Source organism: Strix uralensis, chromosome 2, assembly GCF_047716275.1.
Source record: "Strix uralensis isolate ZFMK-TIS-50842 chromosome 2, bStrUra1, whole genome shotgun sequence".
Lineage (NCBI taxonomy): Eukaryota > Metazoa > Chordata > Aves > Strigiformes > Strigidae > Strix > Strix uralensis.
The window spans coordinates 58,551,139-58,563,889 of record NC_133973.1 but is presented as its reverse complement, the minus strand read 5'-3'; the positions used below and the strand labels follow the sequence as shown (position 1 = coordinate 58,563,889).

At 34.5% G+C, this 12,751-nt stretch overlaps 1 protein-coding gene across 4 annotated transcripts in view; it reads right to left on the bottom strand.

Annotated features, from left to right (window-relative positions):
* The window catches only part of NLGN4X (neuroligin 4 X-linked), a 195,392-nt gene that overhangs the window by 92,646 nt on the left and 89,995 nt on the right, over window positions 1-12,751 (bottom strand). For 2 of the 4 annotated variants that reach the window (XM_074858877.1, XM_074858878.1), the window contains one exon: window positions 2,149-2,208. The exons of the other annotated variants lie outside the window; for them this stretch is intronic. In XM_074858877.1, coding sequence (XP_074714978.1) covers window positions 2,149-2,208 — 60 coding nt within the window. The remainder of the gene's footprint in view (window positions 1-2,148; window positions 2,209-12,751) is intronic. 4 annotated transcript variants of the gene reach the window in all.

The following is a 12,751-nucleotide window of genomic DNA, read 5'->3' as shown; positions in this document are numbered from 1 at the left end:
ATTTTCACTTTACTCGTATGTATGCACTACCCTAAGTATCAGAAACTGTCAGCTGAGCACCAGGAACATATGTTCAGGCTCCGCTGTACACCTGTCTAATTGTCAGAGTTTAAGGCTTGTCACGGAATCTGCCTTCTTTACATAAAAAGTTACATACTTTACATGTTGTATTTTATGTGTTGTACTTGAGCAGCAGAAGAAAAGTTTTTGTGATAAGATCTTGTTAAATGTTGTGACTATAAGAGTTATGCAGCCATTAAACAGATCATATAAAGCAATGAGGTGCATTCTAGTGGGTATATTTTTTTTTATTCTCAGCATTATCAGAAAAGTACACGAAAGTGTTTCTTCTGTGAAGGCACAGATAAGCCCTCAAAAAATGAAAGCAACAACTATTTAACACAATTATTTGTGTTACTGAATTATCTTTCCCTTCTCTCCCCAAAGTCTCATGGCATGATTTGTTGTATTTAATTTTTCCTTATTACATAGCTCTACCTCAGGGTTGAATCTTTCACTGCTGAAGTCAATGGGAGGTTTCCTCTTCCCCTTCAATGGGAACATGATTAGCTTCAACATAAAGGAAATTAGCTCCATGCTTTATGTACTTAGATCTAAAGTGGATGCCCCTGTTGATCATGAAACCCTAACATTTTGTAATTTTTTAAGAAGTCTGAATAAGAATGTATTCATAATCCAATATCTATTTTAAGTTTTAAAGCAATTTTGGTTTTGCTTGTTAATGATCTTTTGCTTTAAAATTCACAACAGAATTTGTTATAAGAAGGATGATATAATTTTAAAAAGTATATGTTGCACAGAAATAGGAAGGTGATATTCAGGAAATAACAGAGTAATTTTGAAGTATTCTGCACAACATTTTTGTATCATAAGAAATAGTGTAGTTCAGCAACAAAGGGGGTACAGTAGAGGGTAAGCAGTGTGAAACAAAGACCAGAGATTTTTATTACAGTATTTTATATATGGATAGAGGAGCTACAATTGAGCTGAACTTCCATGAAAAGAGGAGTGTCCTCACTGCAGTATGTGTGATTCTAAGGGGAACAGAGAGGACAAATGTTTCACAGTTATTTGAAATGATGTCAGATAGAAGGAAACAGGAAAAAAGACATGGAATAACACTTCAGATTGGCCAAGCATTAGAGGATTAGGAAACACATTGCTCCAAAACCAGACCAACAAACTACGCAAGGTTGTTATCTTCTCAATTAATTTGAAAATATTTTTTAAAATTTGATAAATAATGAAATAAAATAAACTGTCAGTGTAGCTTTAAAGAAAAGGAGGGGTGAGAATAGAGGAAGATTTCATGACTTCTTTCTATTTTGGTGCATCCTAAAGAGCTTTGTTGTGCCAAAACAAGAAAAAAGTATTCCCTTGTACAACTTTTTTGGGGTACTTCATTGTGAACTTTAACATTTCCTTTCAGGGAATCCAATCCAACTCTGAAAGAAGTCAATGAAAATGATTGTCATTGATTTCAGTGGGAATGTATCTCAGAGGCTAGCTGATTACAGGAAAAAACAATAAAGCAACATCAACAGCTTCTTTTATTTTTGTGTCCTGAAATAAACCACATACTGTCAGGAAAAAAAAAAAAAACAAAAAACAAAAAAACTAAATAAAAATAGCAAAGACAAAGCACAGTTCAACTGCATCAATGTACAGCATGTGCACTGGGGAAGCAGTGAAAGTGAAAGGAAGGATATATGTGAGTTTTTTCATGAATTTCAAACAGGTGAATTTACAAAATGTGTAGGAGGGAAAAGAGCACATGCATGTTTTTAAATTCCATTTTTTCAACCTAAGAAAGAATAGGGGGAAAAAGTATGTGATTTCAAATAATATTTATGTTACTCACTTCACACATATTTAGGAATATCTTTTACACTTACGTCACAGAGGAACTACAGTCATCTATATGCTAATTTGGATTTTAAAAAGAAAAACAATGAAAGTAATTTCTAAAGAAGAAAATAAAGAAGTACACTGAAGTGTGCTTCTGCAAATAAGGGACTAAAAATCATGTTGAAATAACAGCAATAACAATAACAATAATTATTATAATAAAAATTAAAAAGTTTATGTTCATGCATCAGGGTCGAGCTTTGAAAAAACAAAAAATACCTTCATCTTCACCACGATCATTACTGGTTATATCATCTGCGCTTTTCTTTGTGTTGGCTCCTGGGATCATAGTGAGGAGGAGAATAAAGGGAAAAAAGAGAATTCAAAAACAGCAGGTTCTCAAAAATAAAAAAAACCACTAGTACAAAAAAAATGTAACAAAAATGTCAAAATCTGTTACATTCGAAAGCGAAAAACAAAAAAGATGCAAACTGCACATAAACATAAAATGTCAAGAACAAATTGAAAATATTTGAAAAAACGTATTGTATTCTGTGACAATGCAGTTACTTCAGTTAAAAGTGATTTCTGCAAAAACAAAATTAATGTGCTATTAAAAAAGAATAATATAAACCAAAAAAGTATATTGAAAAATTTACCAAATTATTGTTGCTACAGAAGAAATGCAATTTATTTAATTCTGTTCTGTAACCTTGAAGAAATAATGCCTTCAGTCACTATCTTCAATGACTTAACATTTTCTTCATCCTCATTAGGATTTATTAAGAATTAGCCACGACCTAAATTTTAGATGCAACCAATGCAAATAAAATTATCACTGAGTCTTACACAACTTAAATAGACCAAGACAAACCATAAAGATCTCCTTAAAATTTAATCTGCTTCCCATTTGAGCAAAAAGTTATTTAAAACAACAGTCTGTAAACAAAGGTGAAACAGAGTTGAGTCATTCCCAGACATGAAGTTGGTCCAAAAGTAGCCTTGGTTCATATTATACCACATTTCATGCTCTTTAGAAAAACCTGGAAATTAACTGAAAACAGTTACTTACCATGATAAATGGCTTGCACTTATTTATTAGAAGATTTAGTAAAGAATACATTTTAATTTGTATTCAGTATGCTTTCTCAAAATACTTTTGAGGTGTATACATACACACACATACAGACACACACACATGTCCATACATGCCATAGCCTGTGCTTACAGGAGTAAGAGGAAATAAACATCGTTTCCCCCTACTCTTTCCTTGGGCAATACTTCTGCTTTGTGACTAAAAAAAAATGACATTAAGGTATCCTTGCACCTAACATTTCATTATACTGTAGCAAGTAGCCCTCTCTAATGTAAAAGGTTACTCGATAAAGAGCGAAAGGTCAATAGGAAACTCAATTTATAACTGAGTTTAGAAATTAAATATGGCTACTAAACAAATAAAATGGTCTTAAGTCACCACTCTAACCTTTTTTTTTCCTGAATTGTCTTTATTCAGAAGTGTGTTTTCAGGACATACTGAAAAAGAACACTATATTAACTTGTTTATGTATAAGTTTGTGCATGAAGTCTGAATATGTCACAGATCATATTTAGCTAAAATAACTATTTTATTACTTCCTTTCATTCTACTATTTAAAATGTCTTTATATTCCTCAAAATTCAAGGTTTCAAGTAAATCTCAGTCCATGACTGTAAGACAGACAGACTGTGGTTAACTGTTACTAAAGTACTTAAGATCTGTTAATATATACAATTTGGGGTTCTGTGCACTCATCTGCTTGTATGGGATACAGACAGAATACAGATTTTCTGTAGAAAATTTCTAGAAACACTGCTGTTACAAATGCAGTGATGGTGATTAGTGAGTCAAAATGCGAAAAGCAGTGGCTGAAACTCCATCTCCACACAAAGGCTGCATCTTCAGTGCAGTTGTACACAAGTTATTGTGTAGGTAGTACATAAGTGCATTCAATTATATGTATTCAGTACACAATTAACTAGGTAAAATATCACTGTCAATGAAATATAGATGTTCTCTGATCTATCAATTTCTTTGAGAAATGTTAGATACAGGCTCTAAATCTCAGTCACCATCCAAGTTTTGCCCTTTTTTAAAAATTGCTTTTCCAAATTAGTTTTAGCCCAATGAAGGTTGAATCCTTTCTCAAGTGCTACCCAAATAAAATTAATTTTGTATTTAGATAAACCAAATACTCCACTATAAAGTGCCCTTCATGTACAATAATTATTCATAGGCAATACACCTAGACACAAGTCTAAAAGCACATAACAGAAGAAATTTTGATCTTATTTCCCCCAGTGAAGTTGTCTTCTAATTGTGTGATAAAAAAAAATATGATCATAGTATGCCAAATAAAAAAAACAACTACCACATATCATTCCTATGAATTAAAAAATAACAAAATCAATGTGAACCCATATATATAGTGCCTGGGAACAGAAACTGTATGTGCAGTTATTTAGACTGTAATCCATATTTAAAGCACTTTGAGTGAAAGAAGTAGATGTGTCCCAAAATGTTTTAGTTCAGCTAATATCCCCCCCAGATCATCAATGTGTGTATATATATATCAGTAACATATTGCAAGGATTTTCTCTCTAATGTGCTTCCTGAAGTGACTCTGGTTCAATGTACTTCAGAAATAAAAACACAAGTGTGATGAGAATTTAGAAAATGTCACCACACCATGCTAGTAGATGTGACACAAATATCATGTAACACAGGTATGTGACATAAGGTTATCTGCAATATTTGAAACAGTCTTTATTTCTTTTTGCATGCTTCACAGCTTGAAGAAATCATGGAGCAACCAATTTTCAGAACAACTTAATATAATTCTGAAATGTATTTAATTACAATGTGAGTGGGAATGCTGTTTCTCCTACATGTTGTGGAACAATCTTTCATTTGTCTATTGGTAACTGAACCATTGCTGAGTACAGAGGGATGATCACTTCCCACCACACTGTTCCTGATACAAGACATGTGGGTAACAATGTCGGTACGTAACTGTTTGAGGAGAACAGAAGTGTCACTGTTGGAGTTACTGCAGTAGTGCCAAAAACACTTAAGATACTCAGGAGCATTATTTAGAAAAATTGTATTGATCTTTTGAAAATATAAGCTTCCAGAAACATATTATCTCACACAGAGTGGGAAAATTGGAATTTTCCAAACATATCTGGGTTTTTTTTGTTAAAAATATTGATTCATTTGTCCTGAAACTTCTATAAGAAGATGGTATTCCCTGTCACAAGAAAAAAAAAAAAAGTCTTGCTATCCCTCTAGGGTTAGTTTAAGGTTGTACTTCAAATTGTTAATCTAGGAGACAGAATGGGAGTGTGACTCAGAATCTCCCATGGCTCAGGAGAATTCCCAACCTGCACCAATGGCTTGTCCCACAGACCAGTGCTTCCCTCTGCTTTCGGGCTTCTTTTAGGGCTGTTCAGGGTTGGGGCATTTTTCTTCCCCATGTATATAAAAATCACAGGACCACCAATTTTAGCCTTGGATTCCCATGCACCAAGCAAACATCATCACTGTGTTACATGATTGGCCCTTCTGCAGTCTAAGAAGTGTTTACTCATTCATTCCACATGAAACATAGATGGTAAATCTTAACAGCAATCCTGGAACCAGCAGTAGAGCAGAGAGCAGGGCAGATAGCAGGGGTGATCTAGCGCATTAAAGACTGAATTCTATGAGTTTCTCTATTGACCAACCTAGGGTTTGACTGGAGTTCTTGGTTTGCAGGGTTTGTGTTTCACTTTTCATGCTGATGAAAAGTACCACAGAAAAATATTTCAAAATATTAATAGGATGGGAAATTATTTTCAAAATGGTCGGGGCCAGGAACTATTTGATTATATATATTAAATATGCTGTAGATATCATAGCTGTACTGAAGATTACATTTGCATAAAAGTACATGGTTTAGAAAGTTAATAGGCCTTACTATTAATGACAACTAGAAAAAGATGTGACTTCCTAACATATCTATTAAATGCCAGGTGACCTCTTTTCATTTGTCCTACAATTCCATTCATTGCTGAGTGAAAAATCCATGGTGCAATTCTTTACTCAACTGTGTCAAACCTCTTTTGTAAAGGATTTTTGCTTGCCAGAAAATGTTTCTTTTTCCTTTTTTTAAAGATATAGTGTGATAGTACAGATACAGAATAACACCGGCATATATGTGCCAATTCCAAACTAGTGCCAGTCAACATAGCCATAATAAAGCAGGGTTTCATGTGGGCTACTTTATTCTTCTCTAAAAAGCTTTATGTGCAATGCAGTTGTAAACTTTAACTCAGTAAGCGTCTCTAAAAGTTTTTCATTCTGAAACACTGACCCATGTGCTAATAAACTTTTAACAAATACTTCATTTCATTTACCTATGGATGTAAAGTCACCTTGTATTCCCAGATTCATTCTTGATGCCATGCATACATCTATCACAAATGAAGAAGTCACCCCAATGTAAGCACATCCTCTCGCTCGCATTTCCTTTGATAATGAATAAAAATCTCATTCAGAAACAGATTTTCTAGGGTTGCAAGTCTTCCCAGATGTATTTACAATTTATGCTACATCTTCCACCATTCAGATAATATGTATCATACATATGTAATGTAGTCAGGTCCCATGCATGCAGTTTACCAGTGCTTGCATTTTAGGTATCTATTCTGAAGCCTCTTAACGGCAGCAAAAACTTATCAACTACTGCTTAATCTGATGCCGTTTCTTTGCATTTTATATGTAATTGCCCCATCTGTCACACAGTATACCTCTTGACCCCATTTAATTTCGGGAAAGCACTCAGTTTTCAGAAATCACACAGCACATTATTAGTTGTATGACCTTCCAGTTTCACATTGAGCATGCTCAACCTTCTGGAAACTTCTAGCTCAAACCAGATTAATACAGGATTTAATAGTCATTCTCTCAGTGATACGTCCTATCTATACAGCCATTTCACTAGATCTCTAAAGCTCTTGGTTTCCCATCCCATGAGAACTCTTATAATTTTACAATCAGCTCAAGTCAACAGTTTATTACAGTCTTGAGGGAGCATTAGGAAGCAGAACTGTACTTTCCTTTCTGCATTTCTCCCAAGACTGAGGGGTTAGCTTTACTTTGGGTCTCATTTAGTGCACAAGCCTTAAGTAATTTCAGTTCCAAAAAGAGGAGTCTATCAGTGGGGGAGTTTGCCTGTCATAACACTGTACCTGGATCACGGCTATGGCCAAGGCTCTCCAGCTACCTTTATAGCTGTACCAAGAAGTTCTTATTTGGCAGCTGAAGAAAGATCAAAAAAGGCATCTGGGATTTCAAATAAAAGCGGAGGAAAATGTTTATTGAGAATTACAGCTTGTCACTGTGTCTTAGAAGTTGACTGTGGATCACCTACATTAGGAGAGATCACAAAGAAAGGCAACATATCTATATACCTGTACTTTTAGAAGCCTGTTGATTTGAATTAGAGAAAGATAAATGTATGCATATTGTCTAGATTTAAGTAACCATTATTTCTTAATCATTTACTGAATACTGGCAAGTGTGTGTAATTGCCTTCCATCTCTCTCCTAAATAATATGAAGACTTAGATTCCTGCTGTTCTACGTAGTTTTCAATGTGGAAGCCAATGAAAGCTCAGAATTTTACTTAAATCTGCCTGAATTAGATTTGTTTGGTTTTGGTTTAATTCCTATATTATCACTGAATAGCAGAAGACACATGATTACAGTGGCCATTATTCTAATACCATTAGCAACAACAACAAAACCATTTGGGTTGCAACTGCCAGCTCTGTATAGCAGCAATATTTAACTAAGAAACATGTAACATAATTGAATTTGTGTTCATAATGACTCCAGCTGCAACACACACACAAAAAAATCACTAAAATTCTAGACCACAGCATATGTGTAGATGCTGCTATATAGTCAGGAAATGTTTCTTTTCAAGAAAAGAGAATTAAATGATAACTTTGTGTCATATTTGAAATTGGATGGGCTGTAAGAAAATGCCGCAAAAATCCCTACAAAGTTTTGTGTTCCATGCATTACCAAGGATTAAAATGAAAAGCAAATGCTATTTCATAGGCTTCTTTCAAATGGTTTTAGAGAACCAATAAAAAAATCTACCTAGACACGTCTATTGTAAAAGAAAAATTCTAAGATTGAAAAAGGGGCTGCATATGAAATATGAAATTCTAATATGACCTCAGCTCTGTACTCTATATTGCCTAGAGTTTTCAATTACATGATATTACACATACATTTGTTTTCAGAAAAATTGCTTGCATCTCTCTGTGCATTAACTGTTGCATGTACAGAGAATGAAAGCAGGATGAAATTCTTAATATTTTACAAATGGCAGTATTCTGTATACTGTTCCTCCCAAATAAAGACAGAAATAATGACTACTCCATATCCTAAATCATGTGCTTCCCACAAGCTGTTTTCCTAACAAGAATAAGTGCATTAAATCAGTCCATCACTCCGTTTCATATGCTTTAAATGAGGTGTTATCTTTCAACATGTTAATACAAGGCAATGGAATATATTGTCACACAGAGTGACTGGGCTGTCCTGTATAGTTCCACAGAAGGATAGAAGCACTTTTCAAAAATAGGGATATTGTGGAAACAATTATTTACTACCATTTAATAAGAGTTATTAATTCTGTGATTGATACAAGACTTCCTTTCCTTACAAGTTTATCCATATCAGTATGTTGATATGGATTCATCTCAATGAATCACACAGATTACAGGGTAGGGGAAATCTTCAAACTATCTGTATAGATGATATGCGATCCTGATCACTTAGGACCAAAAAGAGCATAAAAAATAGCAATAATAGTTATCAGGAGCAATGTTGTTACATGAAGTTTTGGCCTGTCTACATTCAGTTTATACTATTCTATATTCAGCAGCTAAATGCTGTTGACTCTTATTCCAAGTAAGATGCAAAAGATAAAACTTTAACTTATGTAACTTTGGGCAAATGGGATATCTCTTCCCTTTTGTCAAAGTTTTCAAAGCTTCCTATATATCTCATTTTCAGAAAGTGAGCCATTCATTTCAAGAAGATTCTTAAATATAGGTCTATGATGAAAATAAACACTGGCATTTACACTGGACACTTGTCATAGTTACTAAAAGAAACACACCTGAAAGGTATTTCTTATTCTGAAAACATTTGCATTTATTTAGATTGTATTTATTCATCCTGGAAAAAATCATAAAGCTATTAAGGTTAAATTAAGGTTTAACAAAGTTAATAATTATTAATAGAGAAATCATGATTCCAGAAGATTAGTAACTAATAGAGAAATGAAGTAGCTACATAAATTCAGTAATATTTTTAATAAGGATTTTTGTTACAAAAGATACACCACATCTAGAACATTAAATTCTTCTAAATACAGTACATTGCTTTGACATAACTGTCTATAATGGCTCAAAAGAAAGAGGGCATTGTGCAGTCTATCCTTTCAGTGACCTCCAACAGATAAGGGGAGTGTTTCTTGCACTTCCAGTGTAACTGAATCTGCTCTATTTGACGAAGAACTGAACTGAGCCTGCAATGCTTACTGACTGAATAATGAAAGACTCATTAAAAAGCATAAATCTACCATATAGTTATTTAAATTAATTGAGACAGACACACATTTTTCTGTGCAAGCATCAGGAGGAACACTGTCAGTATGAAAGCGTGGCAGTGACCTCAAATAGCTTACATTTCTCTGCTAAATTGGTGCACTTGATTAGGTGTAAATGTAAAAATTCTAACATGTCTGAGTGCACAATACTGCTATGTAAAATCAGAGCATGTGCTTTCACCCATCTCACCTCCCTCATCAGCAAGGCCATTTTGAAATATGGAAAAGATACCTACACGCTACTTTCTTGAATGACAACATCCAAAATATAACAATCAGTTTGATATACTGAAATATTTAAAAAACACACACTTTCGCTTTGTGTTACATATGCTGGCTCTGTGCTGGCAAAGCTCTTAGACACATGCATAGTTTTAAGCATATGAGAAGTCCTGTTGACTTCAAAAAAAATGCCAGTATGTATAACATTCAGCACTGTGATGAAGCTGGCTTCAGTCCTGTCTAAGGCCTGAGAACATTAGTAAGTCTACAGTAAGCACTACAGTAAAGATCCAAGAACATGAGAGCCCCCACAGGATATATAAATCTCACTGCAAAGTTTGTCCAGATGTGTATGTAATATACTGCACTGGCAAGTCAGTGTGTGTAAGATATGGGTAGAGTACAATTAGCTGCAGAGGGGCATAAGGTTTTTAGCATGATGATTATACTACAGTTAAGTCTCCAGGAATGCATAGGACTTCTAAATTAGAAGGCACAAATCAACATTTGTTATTAATCAGAGTTCCCAAGCCTAGATGTAACTACACTCTAGGTAATCTAAATAACTAGACTTTGCAGAAAGAATTCAGTAATGTTGCCCTAACACTACATATAACTAAAGGGTGAGTACTTTCAAATAAGCTTGAGAGATAAGTACCTATGTCCCATTTAAAATGAATGTGAATGTATGTGTAAAAAAAAGTGAATTGACAGACAGTTTTAATAACTAAAGGTAACTGTTACACCCTCTCTGCAGACAGCTGAACAAGGCAAGCACACACTCTGCATTTAACAACTGCTGGTGCAGTTTGGGCAAACTCTCCCTTTGGGCATTTGTAGGCACCACTGGAAGCCGTGAGCTGAATAAGCAACTCTTAAGAATACCTCTAATTATTTGATGCAGCTATTTTAATTATTCATTTTGAACACAAGCTAAATTTGCAGCTGCCTTTGGAGAATTCATGAAATAATTGTGTTTGTTGTTTTAGTGGATCCTGTGAGAATGCAATTTTATTCAATTGTAATAGATAATATAATAGTTTGTCACCATATTCACTTCTAATTTTGATGTTTACTGGATTTCTGACATCTTAGTTTTTATTTGGGAATCATGGAAGTTTTAGTTACAGGTAAGGAGGTCTGTATGAGACATCCAAAAGGGATACACGCAAAACTTCATTCAGGGTTTTTTTTTTTAGGTTTTTTGTTTTTTAGCATATAATCAGAGTTTTCAATTTTTTCTCTACTAGGTTTCAATGACATCTTCATCTACACTACACATAGCTATGTATTAATTCCTACTGGAATTAGCAATATCAAACCAGCTAAACAATTAGACTATAAAACAACTAAAATCTTAATAAAAGGAGTTAAAAATTTAAATAAAAGATGGAATAGAATATACTATAGCTATTTCAGGGAAAACCGGATCTAAGGTGGATATGATGAAAGCTTTATAATCTGAAATATGAATATTTAATTATTCTAATACTTCCAAAAATAGTACATGTGCAGAAAAGATTTTCCCTAGGATTGAATAGCAGATGCTTAGGAAATAAGATAGAAGCTGGAAATGAAAGTTCATTTAAACATTTTATTCATTATTATTCAGTACTGAAGACATACATGACTTTGCCAAACAAAAATTAGTGTCCTTATCCCAAAGAACTTACACTGTGAGAAGATACCAAGGGAAATACTGACTGCCAGGACTTCTAAATAAAACACACAGAAACCATACTTCTAAAGAATAAAAATCTTGCATTCTACTTTTTCATTATTTCCACAGAAGGATAGTTGAAGACCACAAGATATTAGGATTGGGCCACTTAGAAAAAATGCTACTCTATCCAAATATCAGGAGATTGATTCAGAGGGTAACTAGCAAGGAGTTCATGAGCAGATCACTTTGGAAATGACATGGAGCAGATCTAGATTTAAGCAAAAAAATCTAGAAACAGAACAACAATTTCTTTTATGTTTGTGGTGGTGCAGTTTGTCCCCCACCAACTCCTTGCTGGGCTGCTTGGTGTTTGGTGTGATTCCAATTCCCCCTCCTGGGCCACATACCAACCTAGAGTGGCATGGACTGCAAATGGCAGTGAACCAGAGTGTTATGGCACCCCTTTGATGTGCCTGGTTCCTGCTCTCCCTATCGCTTGGGAATGGTTATAACAGTCCATTACCTCCTGACAGCCTGGTACACCTGTACCTGGGACATGGCCAAGGGAGAACAATAAAAGAACTGCACATCCATCAAGTTTTTGGCCTGTGCAACTGGTGGAAAACACCAGATTATTTCATCACTTGAGTTGGGCTGGAGTGGAGAAGTACCTGATGAAAGTCAATTATCTCAGACCCTACAAATAGCTCTCCTGGATCACAGCGGGCCTGTGACCAGCATCTCCCCTGAGTTGGGACACCTCTCAGATATCAACTCCTCAAGGTACCATCTACTGTCAAAGCTGACGGAGGCCAGAGCAAAGTCAACCCACGTTGAGTCTCAGTTATTGCCTTTTGAGGAATGCCGATGCATTGTGAGTATTTACTCTAAACTCAAGAAGAGGGAAATTTTAACTGTAGGCTAGCTTTTCTTTCACCCACCTCTCTAGCTACCAATGTGTTTGGGTATGCACAGTTATATTCATGAATGTGGGTACATACATACTTCACTGGATCCAAATACTTTTGTCTGTCTGTGTGCCATACATCTTGTGTTTATGAATTTACATATAAATATATATAGATTTAGGATACTTTATAGTAAGTTAATGTGAATCTTGTCATTTTCAAATCTGTAATTAAGTCACTATTTTAATCATAATGTATTTTACTGAATTATTTTGTAAATCCTTAAATTCCTTAATGATTAAGTGCTGCTAGCCATTAATAAATCTTGATTTGTTGCTAAATCATTACCATGTTAATATTTTCTTTCATCTGTGGCGATGT